The sequence below is a fragment of the Gorilla gorilla genome, chromosome 5 (genome assembly GCF_029281585.2).
Source record: "Gorilla gorilla gorilla isolate KB3781 chromosome 5, NHGRI_mGorGor1-v2.1_pri, whole genome shotgun sequence".
Lineage (NCBI taxonomy): Eukaryota > Metazoa > Chordata > Mammalia > Primates > Hominidae > Gorilla > Gorilla gorilla.
Genome location: NC_073229.2, coordinates 71,299,044 through 71,322,345, shown reverse-complemented (window position 1 = coordinate 71,322,345; position 23,302 = coordinate 71,299,044). Strand labels below are relative to the sequence as shown.

Sequence of the window (23,302 nt, the reverse complement as noted above, 5' to 3'; positions counted from 1 at the left end):
GAAAGCATATCCTTTCTCATTATGCTCATTTAAAGATTAACTTGTATCTTTTCACATACCCATTCTGAGACTCAACCAAGTTTTCTGTTTCCAGGTTTTAGCTGTTCCGGAGTCACAGATCTATAGATGGTATCTTGCAACCTGTAATTGTTGTTGCGAACAGTTCCAGATTCTGCAACCTAGTTTTTAGTCAGCTGACACTGAGTGATTCTGCAGGTGGAGATCTCATGTTTCTGGTTCGTGTACCCAAATCAAGCAGACTTTTCCATTTCTTGAGCTAAAAGATTCTGATGAGAGCTAATAAACGTTAACTGAAAGTTTATTTTGTTGTTGTTTAAATCTGCTAGGCTATCTCCTATAGTTACTAACATTTTTTTTCCTCTTTATAATCATATTAGTTAGCCCTTAATGTTTCTGTGATGAGGATGGCTGACTCAAATGCCTTCCAAGACCAGGGAAATACACATAAATAAGGGAATAAACTGCAGACAGTGTGCACCCCTGAAAAGCAAACAGCCCAGTCACACAGTCACAGGCTTCGTGCTGGGCTTCTGGGTATTGTTTTAAGACTGAGAACCTAGATTTACATGTGAAATGTCTGGGAAATAGTGGATATACGGTTGCCTGCCTTTTTATTTTTTCTAAACTACTATTGTAGGCCAAACCAAATACACTGTAGCCTGGTTTGCCTTGTGAGGAATCAGTTTCCTACCTCTGTAGTAATTGTATTGGTGCCATGTGCAAAGGGTACTTTCAGGGGTTTGCCTGAATAATTCTGTATCTTTTCACTTATATATGGATAATGGATGTTTTGTTTCCATCACACATAGTGATTCATAATCTTCACTGCTCATGATTGAAAGCTTGTAACTTCAGGAAAAACAAAAGTAGGTTCTAGTTGTATTCTGCCCAGAAGTCTGACTTTGGTGTTTATGTCCTTTATTTTTACTAGAATTCCACCAGGTATTGTTAATAAATGTACTAGTGCACCCTGCATTGCAAATTTTATATGGTTTCAGAGTGGAGAAGTTGCCTTAAATTACTTGAGATAAACCAAAATTAAATTGTTGAAACCCCTAAAATAACTTCTCCACATGGTATATTTATGATTATGATTTAACTCTCCAAAAGTGGGACTGGTAGTGGGATTATGAAAGTGTAATCTGCCTTACTTATTACTCTGCCAGTAAGTGAGTGTAATCTACCTTGACTGGAATGTCCAGATAACCTCTTTCTTAAACTTATAGTAAGCCAACTGAGGAAATAAATTTTAAAATGCAGCTTCTTTTTTACAACAGCAATTTACAGAATCTTTGCTTCAAAACACATCTTTTTTTTGAAGTACAGCTTGTCAAAATGGGTATCGACCTTTCCATAGGATATTAAGTAGGACAGAGGAAAGAAGGGATGGAAGTGGCACTACTGACTGATCCTTTCTACAGGTTTCCATATTATGCATATGAACACTTATGTGCTGTACTGTAAACAAATGTGACTGTCTGGAGTTACTGTGGATCCTTTACAGACTTCACGTTTCCCTGCCTTTTTCTTCTGGAGGCCACACTGAAAACAAGTCTGGAAGAATGTTAATTTTTCTCACCTTTATTTTCAATAGGTGGAATACATGTTGGTATCTTTTGATCATGAAAATAAAAAAGTCCGGTTGGTCCTGTCTGGGGAGAAAGTTCTTGAAACTCTGCAAGAGAAGGGGGAAAGGACAAACCCAAAGTAAGCTCTCATGTGCTGATTTAGTGTTTCTGAAACTGCTAAAACTTCTAGAATATAGAGTTTTTTCTCAATTATTGGAGGCAGGATAGCCTAACAGTTAAGAGTACAGGCTCTGGTTTCAGGTTGCCATAGTTTCAAATCATGGTTCCTTTACTCAATAGCTGAATAACCTTGGGCAAGTTACTTAACTTTTCTGTGCCTCAGTTCTCTCATCTGTAAGGTAAAGATCATAGCAATACCTACCTAAGGTGTTGGAATTAAATACATTAATATATGAAGCACTTTGTACAGTAAACTAAATATAAAGCCTGTTTTTTATTAAAACATTTTTGGGAAAAAATATATTGCAGAAGCGTATAACTGGGATCACAAACCATGGTGCAAGATATAAGTTGCAGATGGGCTTTGTTTGGCTTTGTTTGGCTGGCATGATTTTTTTTTGAGACGGAGTCTCACTCTGTCGTCCGGGCTGGAGTGCAGTGGCACGATCTCAGCTCACTGCAAGCTCCACCTCCTGGGTTCACGCCATTCTCCTGCGTCACCCTCCCGAGTAGCTGGGACTACAGGCGCCCGCCACCACGCCTGGCCAATTTTTTGTATTTTTAGTAGAGACGGGGGTTTCACCGTGTTAGCCAGGATGGTCTCCATTTCCTGACTTCATGATCCGCCCGCCTCATCCTCCCAAAGTGCTGGGATTACAAGCATGAGCCACTGCACCCGGCCTGGTGTGTTTTTAAGATATTCCTACATTTAAGTAGACAGAGACGGGGAGGGGAGGGGAATATATACTCCTCTGCTCATTTTCCACTCATTCGTTTTGGGGAAGCTGCATTTGAGTTTGGAGGGCAGCACTGAATTGAAAGAACCCTTAGGGCCTCATCTCCTTCTCTGCAGAGTAGGTTAGTTTGTCCTGGACAGTGAGTGCTCTGTGTGCATTTTCAGTTACTTATAAAGATTTTGGGTTGGGCATGGTGGCTCATGCCTGTAATCCCAGCACTTTGGGAGGCCGAGGCAGGCAGATCACTTAAGGCCAGGAGTTCAAGACCAGCCTGGCTAACACGGTGAAACCCCATCTCTACTAAAAATACAAAAATTAGCCAGGTGTGGTAGTGCACACCTGTGATCCCAGCTACACAGGAGGCTGAGGCACAAGAATCACTTGGACCTGGGAGGCAGAGGTTGCAGTGAGCCAAGATCGTGCCATTGCACTCCAGCCGGGGTGACAGAGCGAGACTCTGTCTCAAAAGAAAAAAAACATTTTGGACCCAATACTTGTTGACCCTTATGTAGTTGAATAGCTATGGAAAAGTAATAATCACTGAGAACTGTGAAGGAGTTCTTAGCTTCATTTATACCTAATGGTTTCTACACTTTTAAAGCAACTTTAAAAACTTAAAAATTGAGCAGACTATAGCAAAAGAATAAGATGGAACTAAGTTATTTCTCCTCCGTAGCCATCCTACCCTTTGGAGACCAGAGTATGGGAGTTACATGATTGAAGGGACACCAGGACAGCCCTACGGAGGAACAATGTCCGAGTTCAACACAGTTGAGGCCAACATGCGAAAACGCCGGAAGGAGGCTACTTCTATATTAGAAGAAAATCAGGCTCTTTGCACGATAACTTCATTTCCCAGGTTAGTTCCTATATTAACATGCCCCAGCAGATCTCTCAGAGATACAGGTAATGAAAAGAGCAAGTCACGACCGAGGCATTCCACCCTACAATCCTCATACGTTACAGATGGTTTATCTTTTATAGACTGCACTTGATAGAACTCTGTAACAGTAGAGCTGCAGGCACAGTTGCATGCCAGCTTCTGTCAGCTGTGGTGGCTGCACCGTGGTGAGTGCACTCTGGGGGCTCAGTGGGAAAGACCAGGATGCTGTGATGACAGACCAGCAGTGTGGCCGTGTCTGCCGCAGGCGAGGGTGGAGGGAGCAGCATGCCTGCCACACAGTTCTGACCCTGTAAGCAGTAGCCAAAGCTTCTGGAATGCTGTCCCCTGGTGACTGTGACGGTTGCGCCCTCATGCACTTTCAAAAAGCAGCATTTACCTGCTAGCATATAGTGGCATCAGTGGCAGATCGGAGGATCTGCAGTGCTCCCAAAGCACTATCGATACCGATGCTCTATGAACAACGTGAGTCATTAGGTCCTTGCATATTGTTCTGAAAAGAAGATTTAGGGTTTGTCATCAAATCTGGTTATGACCAAAAGTACATAAAAGTAAATAGTGAAATTATGTTCTTCGCTTAGAATGAGGTACATGAATATCATATGTATTATACATAGAACCTCTATGTAAAAATACATTTCTGCCAAAACATGAATGTGATTTATCTATGCTAGATGTCTGTCAGATGGTGACAGTATACTTAGCTCCTCAAAGTTCAAAGGAGCTCTGGGGGTTGGTATCAATGGTGGAGAACACTTTGAACTAATTTTATACCTTTTCTCTGATACGTGTCCATCAGCCATTCAGGGTCATATCATTGGCCTCAGAGGGGCATTTAAATGGGAATTCTATTTTTTTTTTATATCTCTACTGTAACATCTAAATAGTTGAAAACTTATTTAAGCCAGCCATCTAACATTTATAGAAGCATCTCTATTTCTGTGATACCTTCATTCTGTATGTACAGGTCACTTCTCTCTCCACCCCCAGAAGGAAAAACCCAGCTGGGTGAGGGTGGACAGATTTGTTTTGATTAGAGTGGGCACATTTCTTCAACCTAATGTTTGAAAGAGGAGGTGAAAAATCATTGGCCCTGCCATTCACTCAGACACTTGAGTGCCTGCTGTAGGCAGAATGGGCATGCTCTCATGAGTGAAGACGGACAGCTCTGTCTCTGTGGAGCTGGGGGGGTTGAAGAACAATCAAATACCCATAGATTCATAAGCGTCAAAGTGGGGCTGTGCTAGCAGGAGGAGATGGGGAGCAAAGAGTACAACCTAGGTATCCAGTGGACTCTGGTGGGTGGAGGGGGAGGGGGTGGGATGTCCAAGGTTCCAGGGGGAGTGAAATAGGAATGGGGAGCGGAGGACAGTCTTAGGGAGGGGGAGCAGTGTGTGTAGAAGTCCTAGGATGAACCAAACAAGCGGGGACTTCCTGGGAACTAGAAGAAAGCAAGCTGGCCAGTGTGACTAGGAGGCTGAGGAGGAAGTGCAGGTATGGGGTAAAGGGAAGCTGGCAGGTAATTGGCAGGCCAGGTCAGGTTAACCATAAATTTTAGTTGTTCTCCTAAAAGCAGTTGAAGGCCTTGGAAAGGTTGGGTTGGGCAGATGGCATCCCCTTTTTGCTTTGCAGCCCTCACTTGGGCTGTAGTGTGAGAGTAGCTGTGGAGCTGGTGCCAGGGCTTACTAGGAGGTGAGTGAGGGAGCTCCCTGAGGGGAGACAGGGGCTGCCTGGATGCCCGTGGGTGCTGGTGATAGGAAAAGTGGGTGATTTAAAAGATGACAGAGTCGGTGAACTGCTGGGGAGAGAAGACACATCAAGGCTTTTGCCATAGGTCATTGTCCTGAAAACCTTAGAGTACTAGAGTAGAGGCCAAGGAGTAGGTTACAGATGTTAAATGACAACTTCTAGTGAACTGGAAAATTTAATACCTTATATTTTCATTTTTTTCCCCTTAACATTAAGAGGGTTGTACATTTCACTTAGCAAATTAAGAAAGTGGGAGGGGATTTGTAACACAAACCAGAACTGTTTTATATATTAAAGCTGAAGAATATATAGGATTGATGGGCAGTGGTGTTTCCTTCTGGGCCAGAAAATAAAGTTTTGGGTTAAGCCTAATGTGCCCCTTACCTTGAGAATGGTTCCATATGGGATAGTTGCCTTTTTAAAAAAGATTTAGTGTCTGGGCATGGTGTCTTACACCTGTAATCCCAGCACTTTGGGAGGCCGAGGCAGGCGGATCACCTGAAGTCAGGAGTTCGAGACCAGCCTGGCCAACATGGTGAAACCCCTTCTTTACAAAAAATACAAAAATTAGCCAGGTATGGTGGCATGCGCCTGTAATCCCAGCTACTCTGGAGGCTGAGGCAGGAGAACCGCTTGAACCTGGGAGGTGGAGGTTGCAGTGAGCTGAGATTGTGCCGCTCTGCTCCAGCCTGGGTGACAAAGCAAGCCTCCATCTCAAAATAAATAAATAAATAAAAATAAAAAGATTCAGCATCTTAAGTCATTGTGAAGGGAGAGTTGAGACAGAGGAATAAGCTTTATTCTAAAAACCTGTAATTTAGAAAAAATTATATGTGTAATTTTTTATACCCTGTCCATATAGGAAGGTATTTTGGGACTTGAAACAATAATTATTAGTTATTTAGTGGTTAGAAGCCTCCCTATACATCCACAATAAATGATAAAGTTTTGTTGTAGTATAGGATCAAGAGAGAAAGGAGTGCTCTGGTTCTTAAGTGTAAACAGGATGACTTTATAAAGATGCAAAGATCTATAGTGTGGAACTCTAGTCCAAAACAGTAATCATGTGACTATTTAAAATTAAAATTATATAAAATGAAAATTGTAGTTCCTGATGTGACTGGGGAACTAGCCTCATTTCAAGGGCTCAGTAGCCACGTGGTTAGTGACTACCACGTCGGTTTGGATAGTGGAGATATTAAACATTTCCATCACTCCAGAAAGTTCTGTGGGACAGCACTGGTCTAGAATGAAGCAGTGCCGTAGGTGTCCGAAGATGCAAGTTCTGATTCTACCTTCTCCCTTCCACACAAACACATTCTCATTCTGTCTTCATCCAATCTGATTCTGGTGAGCAAGGAATCCCCTCAGATTTAAATTTATTACTCTCCCAAAGGACTATTCCTAAGGTTGTAGGCTCATAGTAAATAATGCACATAGCTTCAAGAATTCTCAAGAACCCTTGTAGTTGGGAACTGTTTTCTAGATAAGATCACTGCCTTCAATTGTTTACAAGGTGGATATGGGCAGCCAACAGATACTTTATTTTATATTAAGAAAAGGTAGGGGTTAAAAATAAGGCATTGATGGCCAGGTGTGGTGGCTCGTGCCTGTAATCCCAGTACTTTAGGAGGCTGAGGCAGAAGGATTTCTTGAGCCTAGGAGTTAAAGACCATTCTGGGTAGCATAGTAAGACCTCGTCCCTGGAAAAAAAAAAAAAAAAAAAAAAAAACAACTTGGTACAGTGACTCATGCCCGTAATCCCAGCTACTCAGGAGCCTGAGGCAGGAGGATGACTTGAGCCCAGGAGTTCAAGGCTGCACTGAGCTATGATTGCACCACTGCACTCCAGCCTGGGAGACGGAGCAAGACCCTGTCTCAGAAAAAAAAAAAAAATTTTTTTTAAAAAGATATGAGCTAGTCTTGACCCTCAAGTCAAAAGTTTCTTCCCACTAATTTAAAACTCCTCCCTTGTTTGGCTTTCGCTTATCTTTGTCCTCCCTCACAGCACATGTAATATGGACCTCACATTCCTAACTTGGAAAAACTGGGGCCATCACTAAAAGTGATGTAGAATTTGAGCTTTACACTTAGGAATAAATATGGAGCTTCATTTTTCTGTGTTGAAATTAGAGCTCCTTAAGTCAAGTAAGAGAATAGGATTGGGTTTCAGACTTCAGAGGGTGATCTCAGGGGTAGATGGGGACACCTGCAGAGACACTCCCTAATCTTGAGGGACTCATGAGGTGACCTATAGAGGCAAAAAACAGGCTCCTTCCAGATTCAAACAGAGCCTACCAGGAAGTGGGAGGCAGTGGTGCCATGCAGCAGGTCCAAAGATAATCTGAGAGTTTAGAGATGGAAAAGGAAGACACCTCATAGGCCATGTAGGGGACACCTGTCACCCATGACAGCTGATGTGACCAAGGGAAATGACTTCTGTGCTATCAGTCCTTCCTATTAGATGAAGAGATGGAGAGTTCCCGAGTAAGTGCTGTGTGGTTTGTGAGTGAGTGGAGACTTGGATGAAGTTAGTAGTGGGCTGGAATTAAAAGAAGATCCTTGTGAGCAAGAAGTGTGGGGAGTGGTTGTAAAGGGGCACAGTATTTACACAACATCTGTTTTGTAAACACAAAGCCCTCTGAAAAGGGGATACTAGAAATGAGGTGTCTTTGGCAGGTGCAGTGATGGCAAGACTGCACACAATTAATTCTTGAAAACAAATCCCATCTATTTAGTTCTTCAATTTGTTGTAGATTAGGCTGTCCTGGGTTCACACTGCCCGAGGTCAAACCCAACCCAGTGGAAGGAGGAGCTTCCAAGTCCCTCTTCTTTCCAGATGAAGCAATAAACAAGCACCCTCGCTTCAGGTGAGTATGGCTTTGTGTTGAAATGCAGATGCCCTTCACTAGACCCCTGACTTCTGAGAGTATAGTGTTTCTGTCTAGAAATCCTTTTTGAGCATTAACTGAGTTTTGGCTCTCTTCCTAAGTAACCAGAGAAGATAGCAGATGTGCACCTGTTCACATCTTCAGTACCCCCAGGCTTCTTGGTTGTTGATGCATGCACCAGGCTTGATTTGTCAATTCTCCAAGTCGTCACAAAGTTATTCGCTGAGCCACTGCGAATAACTCTTTTAATAGGGAGATTATTTTCAGTCCTAGGTCTGTAAATGCCTACTGGGATTTTTTTTTCTCTTAGTTATTTCTCCTTTTTTGTCCTCTCTCTAACCATCAGTATCTGTGATCTGTCTGCCCATCTTACTCTATATATAACTTATAAAATAGGTGCAGGACCTGATATATATAATAGGCACTCTCTTCCATTAACTTCGAGTTCTGTTGGTTTGTCGTTCAATTCTGAGGTTTTAAGTTGCTTTAAGGCTCTCACTAGTCTGATCTTAGCTTTGTACAATGCATGCTCATCTGTCATCCTGAGCCTAGGCTCCTGACCCAGAGTGGGAACATGGAGACTTCTCAGCGTCCATTCCTTTAACAGGCCCGCACGTTTGCTATGTGCAGAGCCTTTTGGGGAAGACAGATATTTGTAGACGTAGTTTCTAACTTCATATGTTGTCATGTGTTTAAAGGAAAATAAAAATAATTCAGCTGCTCAAGAAGAGATAGATTATGACAGATGTCAAAAGATGCACCAGAAATCCTTCTTGGAGAAAGTAAGGTGCTTCTGACTGAGGGAATCAAAGCAGGCTTCACGGAAGAGGTGGCATTTAAGCTGAGTCTATAGCAGCACTGCCCATAGAAACATGTAATTGTAAATGTTCTCATAGCCACATTAAAGTAAAAACCAGATGAACATAATTTTATATTTTGTTTAACCCAAAACGTCCAAAAATGTTATCATTTGATCCATGTAATCCTTTACTCACAAGTAATTTTACATTTTTTTTGTACGGAGTCTTCAAAATCTGGTGTATATTTTACTCTCACAGCATGTGCATGTTTTCATTAGGACAAGCCATATTTCAAGTACTCAGTGGCCACTGTGTGCCTGGTAGCTTCTGGACTAAACAAGCATGAGTCTTCAGGATAATTATTAATCCTGCAGAGTTGAGGGAGGGAGGAGCAAGGTATTGGGGCTCCAGAGATGCCTGGGCAAAGTGGGTACTAAAGTTTGACCAAGTCTTTGGAGTTAATTTGGGACATGTTGCAAACAGTGAAAGCAGACCATGGCAGACTTTGAACACCTGAATTGATTTGGTAAGTTACAGGGAGCCTTGGGAGCAGGGGTTGAGCAGGAGACAGAACGGCATTCTCAAGCAGGAGCCAAAGAATTGATACTAATGCAAAATCTTTAATCAGAAAGTTCCCTTGTAGTGTCTTGACACCACAGACACATTTTCTGTTGAGTTGTCTTAGAGAACTAATTTGAGGTATGATTTCATTCCACTTACTTGTATGTAATCAAATTCTTCTTTTACACGATGACTCTTAGGTGACCAATTTATGACGTTTGGTTGTCTGTTTTAGTACCTTAACAAGAAATATACGACATAGGAGAGGAGAAAAGGTTGTCATCAATGTACCAAGTAAGTCTACTGAGAGGTGGTGGGGTGGGAGAGAGACATGTTGAATCGTTGTTTAATCCTGGATTCTAAACCATTTTTATTTTTGTATTTTTATAATACAGTATTTAAGGACAAGAATACACCATCTCCATTTATAGAAATATTTCCTGAGGATGATGAAGCTTCAAGGGCTTCTAAGCCGGATCATATTTACATGGATGCCATGGGATTTGGAATGGGCAATTGCTGTCTCCAGGTATAGTTTCAAATATACAGAGAGGCAAAGTGTTCCATCCATTTCTGTTTTTTAACTTCTTTATATATGCATGTTTCCTGTTCCAAAAATCACATTTTAATGAGGTTGAAATGGTAACTGGTATGCCTTTCTGAAAAACAATGAAATTATATCAGTAAATTCATTGGAAGCTGTCTATGACTAATAGTTCTACAGACTCTGTTGTTCATCACAAAGGTATATACGGTATATATACCTTTATAACTGTAATTTCAGTTAACTTAAAATGCAATATATTCTGTCATTGTTTCCCTTCTCTTTTTATATGCCTGGTTTTTACTGCCATCTCGTGACAGGCTAGTGAGGTGGTTTAAATATTGTTCAAAACTCTGAAAATGAGCTCTGATGGAAGTATTCCAGTGATTTTGTGATCCAGGGGATTTGTGCAAAGCTGTCTAGTGGTATAAAAAGAATAAATATTTAGCAGCTTGTGTTTGTCTTGCCCCTGAGTAAAGTATACAGGAACCTGTCTCTGTTTACCCATTTAAAAATTTTCCTGGATCTGTTTAAATGATGGTGCCCCTGGCAGTGAGTGTGTCCAAGCTCACTTAGGACCAGAGTGGAAGAGCATGGAACCCATCAGGTGGCCACACACAAGCCTGCAGTTGGCTTTGGGCTCTGTCACTACTCAGGTTTTTGGGCAACTCCCTTTACTTCTTTTGGCTCAGATTTTTCATCAGTTGAAAGAAGGGCTGATATTAAGTACCCTTCTAGGTCTGACTCTAAGCTAATATTTATTTCATTGCCTTAACTAACAGAAGTAAAAGAGAGAGGTTGCTTGTTATTTAATGTCCAAGGACATTTTATCCAGTTGTGATTACTTCAGCTGATTCAAAACAGCGTCCTTAGAGGCACGGGGCTGTGCAGAGCCTGGACCCATGTAAGACCCCTCTGAGCCGCCAGCCTGACTGCTCTCAGTGCAGAGACCCAGAACCCAGCCTTCCTTCACCTGAAACAGCTGCAGTGTGCACACACACTTCTTGTGCATATATCTCTGGTCTGTTTATTTTCAAAACTAAGTATAATCCAAATTGAATGCTGGAATCAGATTTTTCCATTCTGAATGTGTTTAAATAGCATGGCCAAGGATAATTTCTTTCTGTTTTCTTGACATTTATAGGTAGTATAAAATATGTGACTTCCAAATAAACGTAAACCATCACACTTCACGAAAAAAGAGATCTTTCGACTTTTAACTGCCTGTTTTCCTAACTTAATTACAAGTATTTCTAAAGAAAACCATTAAGTTCTAGAGCTTACAGTACATGGTTTTAAAATTGTATAAGTGCTGTTAGAGTATTGATTGCCTTTTCTTGGTTTAATATTAAACCAGGGTGTTCTGCCAAGGACCACATAGTTTCTCTGATATGGTTCCAAAGGGATATTCTTTCCACTGAAACGCTGTATGTATACCAGTAAATGCTTCCTAATGGTAGATGATAAATATTTTTGTTGCTTGTAGATAGAATTTTTCCATCTAGTGTAAGCTTAGGATTGTTTTCTTTTTCCCAGCGACATGTACAGTTTCACTACTCCACTTAAAAAAAATCATTAGCTCAGATAAAGTGTGTGGCAAATGAAATGAATTTTGCCAGTTCACCACCGAAATCCCTGCTTTATATCTCTTCAGTGGAACACTAAACCAGCTTCTTTCCCAAGTACACTGATTTGATCTTTACAAATTATATGAATGTATTAAATTATCACATGTGCCCTGAAACTGTATACATCTATTATGTATCATTAGAGAGATGGGAAAAAAAAAAAAAGAAACTACTTAGTAAAGTAGAAAAAATAGTTTTAAAGTAATTTTGTAAGGCTAATGGAAGACTTACTGTATAAAACAAAAAGGATTTTAACCACATTCAAATTATTGACTGTTTTGGGGCTTTTCAGGAATCACTTAAAAAGCACCAAGTTCACAGCCAGGCGCGGTGGCTCATACCTGTAATCCCAGCACTTTGGGAGGCTGAGGTGGGCAGATCACTTGAGGTCAGGAGTTTGAGACCAGCCTGGTCATCATGGCAAAATCTCATCTCTACTAAAAATACAAAAACTAGACGTGGTGGCATGTGCCTGTAATCCCAGCTACTGAGGAGTTTGAGGCATGAGAAACGCTTGAACCTGGGAGGCGGAGGTTGCAGTGAGCCAAGATCGTGCCACTGCATTCCAGCCTGGGGAACAGAGCAAGTCTTTGTCTCAAAAAAAAAAAAAAAAAAAAAAAAAAAAAGCACTAAGTTCATGACAGGTTATGGTAGCCCCTCCCACCCCCCCAAAGTCATGTGACTTCAAATCTGGGTTGTAGATAAAGTTTAGATTAGATGTTTCAGTTTCTAACATATATCTTCCTTAGTTCCTCCCTCCACCCCCAACCCCACCCCCATCAGTTTCCTAGCAACATTGTGTGTCTCCTTCATATGATGCCTCAAAAGGACACTAGAAGCCCAAATTACTCATGTATTCATAGCTTTTTAAGGTATAAGAACTTTTTTCCTTCCATTAAAGCCATTATCCACAGTGATGTCCTATTTAATTTGATTGCATATCAGCTGTAGACTAAGAAAGCTAATTACTAAATGCATTTAAAATAACTAAGTCACTTCACTGTTGTATACTTCTCTGGGGTTGAATTTCCCAGGATTCACCTACGAATTATGTATTGTATACTAGGCCATCTAAGAGAAGCCCGTTGAAAAACTGGAAAGAAAACCTGCTTCTCATAGTATCTTTTTAAAAACAAAAATGACACATACTCAAATACCTAAGAGCAACACAAAAAAGACCTAAAAAAACTAAGAGATGCATGTTCAAAATAATTCTTTAGTCAAAATACTTGGGAAACGTAGTTTTTTGTTTTTTGGTTTTTTTAAACTCTCAATGCCTTGTCAGTTTGGCCTTTGGGGTCCCGGTCTTTCAGGTTTCTCACCATACCTTTGACCACATGTTATCTTCTTTAGCACCCCCCGCCCTTTTTTTTTTTCCAAGATTCTCATTTGTTAAGCACTAACCAGGTATCAGATGCTGTCCTGCACACTTGGGATAGAGAATGGGAAGAAAGATCCCCGTCCTTCTGGAGCTTCCACTTCAGCAAATAAGTGCATAAAGACTTTGCGTACCAGCTCCCATTTCCTCACTGCTCATGTAATTTCATGCCATATGCAAAGCGATTTCCAAGTTCCCACCTCTTTGCAGAAACTGCCCTTGGTTTGGTTATCAGTGACTTAATTGCCAACCCTTATCAATTTGTGTCTACTTTAACCTTTGAAACTCTTATTCTTTGATGCCTATGACACAGCTTTTCTCTGTGTTGAATTAATTATTAAATTAGTAATGACTAGTTAATATAGTCTCCACATTGACATGAAATGTGGTTATAATTGATCAGGCAAACTTGAGTCTCCAATAGACATTGCCTGCTGTGGAAAACAAAGTTGCGATCTAGCTAAAACCATTGGAACTAACAGGTTGAGATTATAACAGTAAAGTATTCACTTAGCTGCTGTTATTTCAAGTCTTAAACACTGAAATTATGTCGTGTACCAACACTAAATTCAAGCTGTCATTAATGAATAACAACATGAAATTCAAACTGTCATTATTGAATAACAACAGAGGAGATTAAAACTGTTCCCAACTTGCAGTTATTACAAATGTGCTAACAAACACAATTTGTGTTCCTTGCCCCTTCTACGGTCTTGGGAAAAAAAGCAGGTCTTTTTTTTTTTTTTTTTTTTGGTTTCTGTTGGGTAACAAAGAATTTATGCTCACCAAGTTATATGATCTTTTTCTCTGCCTAACTCTTAAGTGTCCTACCTACCATCCTTGTGCAGGCTTCCTGGGTGATCTCCCCATCTTCAGGACATTCTCTGAGCCTACTCCCCAGGTCTTTCTACAACTCGGATTTTTCTTCTGGGCACCAGCCCTGAAGACCTAGCCACTTAGAGGGCCTCTTTTTCTGTCTGTTCTCTTGGCCTCGTAAGTCCATCATGTCATGACACCTCTTTATCTCTAACCTCTGAACACCCAAGCCAAAACCTAAGCCATCCCCTACTCTCAGTCTCCCCTTGGTCACCAGTGCCTGCTACTTTGACTTTAGTATCACTCTCCCCACATCCTTCCTCAGCCTTTTCCTTGACAGGTGCAGTATTTTAACTGCTTCCCTGTCTTTCTAGTCTTTCCCCCTTCCAAGCTCTTCACCATACTGCCACCAGTGAAGTTTGAAAACAATAGTTGGCCGGACGCGGTGGCTCACGCCTGTAATCCCAGCATTTTGGGAGGCCGAGGCGAGCAGATCATGAGGTCAGGAGATCGAGACCATCCTGGCTAACACGGTGACACCCCATCTCTACTAAAAATACAAAAACAAAATTAGCCAGTCATGGTGGTGGGCACCTGTAGTCCCAGCTACTCGGGAGGCTGAGGCGGAAGAATGGCGTGAACCCAGGAGGTGGAGCTTTCAGTGAGCCGAGAGTGTGCCACTGCACCCCAGCCTGGGCGACAGAGTAAGACTCCATCTCAAAAAAATAAAAGGAAGAAAGAAAGAAAGAAAACAATAGTTAACATGTCCAAATCCCTTTTGCATCCCTCACTGACTGAAGGGATAGGAAGGCAACAAGCCAGTAGAAGAGAAAATGCTTTGCTAAACGTCATCGTATGTCTGTGTCTTATTTTTCTTTTTTGACTATTTAATCTTATTTCACTTAGGACCTTGGTTATTTATATTAGTTGTCTATAGGCAGTGGAACATAATTAAATACCATTTTCTAGTTAAATTCACCTAAGACAACTTTTAAACAAAACTCTTGCGTTAAATGTTGCCATTAATGAAGCATTGTTAACTTGCCCCTCTCCCCAGCACCTTCCTTCTCTGACTTCACTGCTTGGGGAGCATGCTAATGATTCCTTGGTGTTAATAACTTTGCAATTCTTAAACAGGTGACATTCCAAGCCTGCAGTATATCTGAGGCCAGATACCTTTATGATCAGTTGGCTACTATCTGTCCAATTGTTGTGAGTAGAAATTACCTCTTATTTTAAATACTACTTCGTATGAAATAAGATAGCATGTGCAGAATTTACTGACAGTGTGCTATTTAAGTCCAGTTAAGACCTCAGTCAGAGATGGACTAATATAAATAGTATGTAGGTTTAGGTATAATGAACTGAGAGTCTACACTGTAGAAGTTTACTCTTGCTAGTACAACATTGATTTGTTAAATGTGAAGTTTGAATGTGGCCATTTTCCCTCCCCCGTACTTCATGTCCTCACATTAGAGAGAGGATGATTTAAGTGAATCAAACCCAAGGAACTGGATTCTTCCTGGTATATTTCACTGTAAGATAGGCACAGGTACATGTGGTGGAGCTCTGTATGGGTTGCATAAACATGCTTTTTGATCAGAAATATAACTGCATGGAGCTTTTTTTAGCATGTAAGTGACACCTTGAATTTGCAGGAGCTGACTTTTGTTTGTTTTTAGATGGCTTTGAGTGCTGCATCTCCCTTTTACCGAGGCTATGTGTCAGACATTGATTGTCGCTGGGGAGTAATTTCTGCATCTGTAGATGATAGAACTCGGGAGGAGCGAGGACTGGAGGTGGGAATTGTTTTTCCTTAATAGCCCTTTTCCTTAATAGCCCTTTTAAATCAAGCAGGTAAAATGGATCTTTTGTAACTACTCAGGATGTCTCCCTGCAATTTTTATCTGAAATGGGGAAAAAGATTTGGTCTAGGTGGGGAGTTAATTTTTATCGTATGTTGATGTCTGTATTTGTTTTAGCTTCATTTAAAATTAGTAGTGTGATTTTTCTATATTTTGGAAGTGCTGATGACTGTTTTTACCAAAAGGCTTTTTGGTGCCACCTGAGTGTTTTGTATATGGTGCTTTCTGCCGTGGAAAGTATAATTTGTTGTCAGAGATTCTTTTTCCATGTAAAAGGTTAGGCATTGACTAATAAGGGTGAGATGGCACCTCTTGTTTGCATGTTGAACTGTAAAGTAACCCTTGCATCTCTCCAACAAGGGGTGTGCATCAGAACCACCCATGGAAATCTTTGAAAATAGACACCCAGACCCTATCCTAGACCTACTAAATAAGAATCTCTAGGATGGGACCTGAACAAGGGTGTTTTTAAAGGAGCCCTCATAAGTGGTTTTGATATTCTCAACCAGGGCTATACTACTACTGCTCTGGTCTTCATGTAATTGTTCATAAATTGTTGAACATGCTTTCTAAGTAGAAATAAACTTTAAAGGATAATTATTTTGATAGGTTTATCTTACATTATAGATTTATTTATTTGCTTTTAACCTTAGTATTTATTTTCCCTAGCTTAATAAGAATGAAAGTGATCTGCTTTTAAAAGATAAAAGTATATTTAAATCATACCAGAAAAAAAGGGTATTTAAATTGCCTTCAGATTTTAAAAAATATAATTTTCCTTAGTAATACTTTTTAGGGCTCACTAACTTTTTTTCTGTATCTTATGTTGAGGTTTTTATATAATTATCATATATAAAAATATATTCAACTCATTTTATATAGCATATTCATTTATATATATTTTTAATCTTTAGCCATTGAAGAACAATAACTATAGGATCAGTAAATCCCGATATGACTCAATAGACAGCTATTTATCTAAGTGTGGTGAGAAATATAATGACATCGACTTGACGATAGATAAAGAGATCTACGAACAGCTGTTGCAGGAAGGTGGGTTTCTACTCCATCTTTCTGGGTTTGAATGTACGCCTTTAGTTCTTCAAAGCTCTTTTACACTTTTTTGCTGACTCCTGGTCTGGTTTCTATTTTTAGTGCAAAGTCTTTAACTTTTCTCATGAGGCTGCTTGTTCCTAAAGTTTCAGGTTCCAAATACTTGTGAGATTTTCTTGACTTTTAGCAAAAGGAGCTTACTTTGGAGGTCTGTGTCTAGGTCCACACCAGTGCCCCAGCAGGCATTGTGTAAGTAGTGAATAAAACGCTGACACTCCCGCAGTGTCCGCAGGATAAAATACTGGGTGAGGTGAGGATACTAATCAAACCAGCTATTTCAAGCTTCTAGACACCCTTTCTTCAAACTTCCTGAGCTATCCTGTCATCTTTCTGGACTAAGAGGAAGTGGTATCTCTCGCTTTGCAGTGAGTTCCCATGTGATCTCTTTTTGCAGGCATTGATCATCTCCTGGCCCAGCATGTTGCTCATCTCTTTATTAGAGACCCACTGACACTGTTTGAAGAGAAAATACACCTGGATGATGCTAATGAGTCTGACCATTTTGAGGTATCTTCTCAGTTTTATTTTTATTTATTTATGTATTGACTTCTGAGAGTCTGGAATCCTCTGTTTTATATGCATTTCACTTCACAAACCAACATGGGGAGGCAGTTTTCTGTACCTGTGGAGAACACAAAAGAAATTTCATAAGACTTTCATTTACCCAGTGCAGTAAAGAACTTGGACAAATAAAAAATCGGTTTCAAGTACTCTTATTTTATGATTCTTACTGTTTATCTCACTGATTCTAATTTTTTTTTTATTGTTCAGTATTTTCTTATTTGCCTAGTGGTGAAAAATTCAAACATACACTGCACAAAAAATAACCTGATCAGTTATTTCAGTGCTTCAGACATATCACCTTTTTTTTTTTGTAGGTAGACTTCTCATAGATTTATTTCTGTGTCATGTTATATGTAGACATTGACATATATACCTTTTGAAATACCGTCTATATCCCCTTTCTTTCCCCCACCAAACTCACAAAAGGAGATATAAATCCTTCCAGTCTTGCCATCGGGTCCCAAGATGGTCAGGACCGAGAAAGAACTCTCTCTCAGTGTATTGAGAAACAGCTACCCTTCTTAGGCTCTTGGGTCATCGAAGCAGCAGCATTCCCAGGAGAGTAGGAAGAAAGGAAACAACTGTCGTGTGACAGGGTTCTCAGATGAAAGTGTCCAGTGTCACCTGGAAAGGCAGGCTGGCTCCTAAAATTCTCAGGGATGAAGGTGGGGGCCCCGTGGCTCTTCAGATGCTGCTCTGTAGCTGGGAGATAGGGAGTAGGAGCTGGGTGAGATTAAGCTTGCAGGGATAGGGCCTCATAGCTTTTGTTAAACACTTGCTGTTTTGTTTTCCTAAAAGAGCACACTCGAAGAAAATCTTAAATTGTACCTTTTTGTCTTTGTCAATTGAAATTTGGTATGGACAGTGAGCAGTCTTCTTCCTTAATTAAATACCAGATCATCTTAATATTTTCCTGGATGTGTGAAAAGTTGGTTTTCTTCTCTGCTTTTGTATCACAGAATATTCAGTCCACAAATTGGCAGACAATGAGATTTAAGCCCCCTCCTCCAAACTCAGACATTGGATGGAGAGTAGAATTTCGACCCATGGAGGTAAGACACATGCATCAGCAAGAACTGACTCAAAAGTACTCTTTCGCCAGCTGTTCATCACCCTTCTGATGCTGCTATGAGAAGGCTCTTATATATAAAATAAAAATTAAGTATGTGCATGGTAGCAAGTCAGTCCAAGTTAAGGAGGGTTGATTTCTGAGAATAGATGTGGGTGGGCAAAGGGCTTCCAGACCCAGATGGGGAATTAGGAGATGGCTTGGGAATGACATGATCTGAGGAAGGGCCTGGGTCAGGGAAGAGCATGTTTGTGTAGTTGGTTCATAACTTCTCTGGGCTTCTGCTTGTCTAGGTGCAATTAACAGACTTTGAGAACTCTGCCTATGTGGTGTTTGTGGTACTGCTCACCAGAGTGATCCTTTCCTACAAATTGGATTTTCTCATTCCACTGTCAAAGGTAGGGATATGTTTCTTTATGGTGATGGGTATAGATCTATCTGTAGATACATTTATTTATATATGCTATTTATTTCCAACCTGATTTCATTTGAAATTGTTTACCCTTTGCAATAAAATGTTTCTCCATCAGCCCTATTCTTTATTTTCTTTTAAACCTAAGCTTAATTTCTAGACGCTTTCCATTCAAGATGATTGATGGCTAGAAGTAGTTCTACACATTGATTTCATCCACCACAAAATCCCAGGTTGATTACAATGTTAAATTAGGATGGGGAGGGAAAGTGTAACTGCTGGAATGCCGGTAAAAGTCTCCTCAGTAGAACTGAACTTGAGATATTTCTGAAGAATTTGGATGGGATTGAACTCTCAGGAAAACAAATTGGAGTTAATCTGCCCCCCAAAAGACCAAAAAACAAGCTTTCTGGGAGGAGTTTGCCAGCAAAACAACTCCAGGTGATGAGGGAGCAGAGCTGTGGTTGTGGGGCAGTAGCTGAGGAGGTGAACGCCTTTGGTTTCTGGGCCAGGGTTCCTCTTGGCAGAGAGTGGCTGGGAAAAACTGCTAAAAAGAGAGGGCCCTGCCGCAGGGGTTCCTGGTTGAGGGTTTCGGGGCCAGAGAATGGAGAAGTAGGGCAGCCCTGTCACAGCAAACATGGAAGCAAGAATGAAACTGCTTAGCTCCAGCATCTGCCCCTGGGGCATCTCCTTCCTCCATGAGGGGTTTGCCAGACTGTGCTCATCCCCACACCCCCTGAAGGAAGTCTGGCTGTCAGCCCATCCCTGCCTGCTCCTCACACCCAGACCAAAGGTCACCCACAGAACTCTGTGGGCCCACATTGCCCTCATGCCTACCTACTGGGGAGACCAAATCCATCTAAGAGAGATTCCATGTAAGCTACCAGTCTAAGCCTTTGCTTATAAATAAGAATAGATGCCTGGAAGGCAACAGAAAATTGAGAACAATTAACAGCCTTAAAGAGAAGGGCCTACTGGTCTTGCAAGGGCATACTCTGTAAAGTCAAACTTAGTTACTTCAAGGAAGTAAGCTGGGCCCAGCGCAAATCTATAATCTCTGCTCCTCAGGAGGCTGAGGCAGGAGGATTGCTTGAATCCAGGAATTCTAGTGCAGCCCCGACAACATTGCCAGATCCCATCTCTTGAAAAAAAAAGAAACTGGAAAGAATTACTATTTTTTAAAAAATACTTTTAAACCTTTTTTAGAGACAGGGTCTCACTATGTTGCTCAGGCTGGTCTCGAACTCCTGGGCTGAAATGATCGTCCTCCTGCTGCCTCAGCCTTCCAGGTAGCTGGAATTACAGACACAAACCACCATGCTCAGCTTTGGAAAGAGTTCTTAAAGGAATTCTAATTAGTGGCCTCAGACAAATTCTAGAGAGGTTCAGTCACATCCATAAAACAAGTATTATAGATGGTGCTTATTTAATGGTGAGTATTCTCACCAGTAGAGCAGATGTTGAATATCCAAGGTAGTGATTTAAAAGACCAAATGAAGATTAATCGCAGCAGGATGGTGAAGAAATGGAAATTATGGAAAACCTGAAGCATGGAAAGCTCTGGAAAATTCAGTGTTTGTGTAATAATTTAGAAGAGGAGAATAGTTTATATAGGAAAGATATAAAATACAATAATCAAAGAAATAATAGAATTTTTCCTTAATAAGTCTCCCTTAAGGATGAGACAAATATTTAACTCAAATGTAGGCATTTATTAATCTCAAAGAGAAAATTAACTGTCCGGACAGGAGAAAAAATTAGGAGACGTGAAAAGGGGGGAAAATCAACTGATATTACTTTTCATTTGCAACATTAAATGCTAGATGGAAAGAAGTTTTCAGAATCTCGAGAGGTAAAGAATTAACAACCACAGAATTATCTTCTCAGCCAAATTATTCTTTAAATTTCAGGTGATTCTAACAAAACTGAATGGATCAAGTTAGGGCTAAAAGTATGCCAGAAGTCTTATCTAGTGTCTTGGTTTGTTTGGGCTGCTGTAACAAAAATGCCTTACAGTGGGTGGCTTATAAACAACAGGAATGTATTGCTCACAGTTCTGGAGGCTGGGAAGTCCATGATCAAGTCACCGGCAGTTTCGGTGTCTGGTGAGAGCTTTTGCTCTCTGGTTCATACATGGTGCCTTCTTGCTGTCTTACATGGTGGAAGGGGCTAACTAGCTCTTCAGGTGTCTCTTCGTAATACCATTTATGAGGGTAGGGCCTTCATGACCTCCCAAAGGAGGTCCTCCCAATTGCCTCCCAAAGGCCCTACTTTCTAATACTGTCACAATGGGCATTAGGCGTCAGTGTATGAATTTAAGGGAACACAAACATTCAGACCATAGCACCTTGTGAGGGGATATGGAAGGAGATGAATGGTAGTTACTCATTAGTGCTTGACACTTAGAGAGTTATTATTTCAAAACTACCTCTTTAAGGAAAACTATTAATAGTATAGAAACAGGATTTATTACTTTTAAACTTGCTGGCGAAAGGGTGGCAAAATGAACCACAAATACATTTCAGTGCCACAAAATTGGGTGTGGGGCCAGGGGAGTGATGAAACAATAGCCCACAGAACATAAAATGGTGAAAATAAAATGAAAACAAATTTGAATAGACTAAACTCTATCCTATTAAACAGCTGAAACAGATAATATAAAATAGCAACAACACAGTTTGCATAAGATATACCTAGAACAAGGACAGATGCCGACAAGAGCTGCATAGTGACCTTTTGGAATGATAGCAGGAATGGCAAAGCAATATCAGGCAAAATGTGAGGTAGAAATTATTAAATGGGATAGAGAAAGCAGTTTTATATATTCTTCCAAGATGATGTGAAAGCTGTGGTCCTTTTTGTACCATGAAATGTAACATGAAAAGAGTTTAGTGTGATGGGTAATACATGGCTTTGATGTGAGAACTAAATGCATAAATCCCTGGTACTATTTACTAGGCTTTTAACCTGGACAAGTGACTTATTCTCAGTGCCTCAGTTTCCCACATGTATCCCAGAGGGGAATAAGTAGGCTGTTGTAAGCCCATGTGGGGATTAATGGAGGTAAACCACTTAACAGAGTACCTTGCATGTTACTCAGTAACTGACAGGCCATATAATCAAAGGATGGGAAAGGCCATGGGGGAATTAAATGGCATGGTTAATAAGCTTGGTTGTATGCGTATATTACATATCTCATACCACATCTTTTTTCAAATGCCATAAGTAAGATTTACAAAAATTAAAGAAAATCTTCACTTCTCAAAAGTAGACATAATACAGCATGCGTTCCCGCTAAAATTCAACGAAAGAGATATTCTGGAGAAATTTAACATTGGAAATTAAAAATGTCTTTCCAAGTAGATTTTAGATTAACCAAAACTAGAATTACAGATTGTGTAGGAATGTGAAAGACATGCTGGCAGAGCTGATGTCTAAGGAAAAATTATAGCTTTAAATGTCTTAACAAAAAGATTTTAAATCTAAGTCATTGAGAATCTAAAGAGCAAAGTAAAATATACTTTGAAAGGAAGTCATCCAAGCACAAATTATAAGTGGTCGTTAAGAACTTTTTTCAAGACTAAGGAAAAAAGAAACAAATATTAATAATGAAAGCAGATGTTCACAGCCACGGTGGAATGTATACTATTTATTTGAGTGTGCTCCTAGAGTATCTAGATTCTTCAGAAGGTCCTGTGTGTCTCTTAAAAAATGAAACCATAACAATCGCACTCCCTGCGTAATGAATATGGGAGGAGACTTGGTAATCAAGAGAGCTTATGTACCATCTGTCCCACGTCACCCTGGCCCTCTAACTGGTCACTGTTGTATATATTGAGGTCCTACATAAGATTTCATTATAGAAAATAAGGGATTACTACTAAAAAGTTTTTTAAATTCTGCTTTGAGAGTCTTAAAAAGTCATTGGAGATACAGAGAATTCACAAATAAAACAGTTTTCGGTTTCATGAGTGAGTCTACATGTCCAGAGGCACCAGGTGGGTAAAACAGCAGTGATCTTCTGCCCTTGGGAGGGCTGTAACCTTATTCCAGATATGACAACCTATGAACTGTCTTTGCCTTTCCTCACTAAAGTGGGGAGGCAAAACCCCAATGGCGAGGCAGCAGGGGAAGAGCACTCAACTTAGAAGAACCGGGTTATAGGCCGGGCGCGGTGGCTCACGCCTGTAATCCCAGCACTTTGGGAGTCTGAAGCGGGCAGGTCACTTGAGGTCAGGAGTTCGAAACCAGCCTGGCCAACATGGTGAAACCCCATCTCTACTAAAAATACAAAAAAATTAGCCGAGTGTGGTGGTGCAGGCCTGTAATCCCAGCTGCTTGGGAGGCTGAGGCACGAAGAATCGCTTGAACCCAGGAGACAGAGGTTGGGGTGAGATGAGATTGCACCACTGCACTCCAACCTGGGCAACAGAGCGAGACTCCATCTCAAAAAAACAGAAGAAGAACTGGGTTCTAGTCCTGCCTTCTGCCTTCATTACCCTGGG

At 40.6% G+C, this 23,302-nt stretch overlaps 1 protein-coding gene and 1 long non-coding RNA gene across 4 annotated transcripts in view; one reads left to right on the top strand and one right to left on the bottom strand.

Moving 5' to 3' along the window:
• The window catches only part of GCLC (glutamate-cysteine ligase catalytic subunit), a 50,651-nt gene that overhangs the window by 23,982 nt on the left and 3,367 nt on the right, over nt 1-23,302 (top strand). For all 3 annotated transcript variants that reach the window (XM_055391114.2, XM_019029874.4, XM_004044219.4), the window contains exons 2-12: nt 1,616-1,728; nt 3,183-3,365; nt 7,913-8,026; nt 9,644-9,702; nt 9,804-9,937; nt 14,912-14,986; nt 15,457-15,573; nt 16,554-16,692; nt 17,147-17,259; nt 18,276-18,368; nt 18,679-18,783. In XM_055391114.2, coding sequence (XP_055247089.1) covers nt 1,616-1,728; nt 3,183-3,365; nt 7,913-8,026; nt 9,644-9,702; nt 9,804-9,937; nt 14,912-14,986; nt 15,457-15,573; nt 16,554-16,692; nt 17,147-17,259; nt 18,276-18,368; nt 18,679-18,783 — 1,245 coding nt within the window. The remainder of the gene's footprint in view (nt 1-1,615; nt 1,729-3,182; nt 3,366-7,912; nt 8,027-9,643; nt 9,703-9,803; nt 9,938-14,911; nt 14,987-15,456; nt 15,574-16,553; nt 16,693-17,146; nt 17,260-18,275; nt 18,369-18,678; nt 18,784-23,302) is intronic.
• LOC129534351 (uncharacterized) overlaps nt 17,261-23,302 on the bottom strand; it is a 75,580-nt gene continuing 69,538 nt past the window's right edge. Inside the window, exons 4-5 of the long non-coding RNA XR_010134269.1 lie at nt 17,738-18,018; nt 17,261-17,374 (exon numbers count right to left, since the gene is read on the bottom strand). This is a non-coding gene — a long non-coding RNA (uncharacterized lncRNA). The remainder of the gene's footprint in view (nt 17,375-17,737; nt 18,019-23,302) is intronic.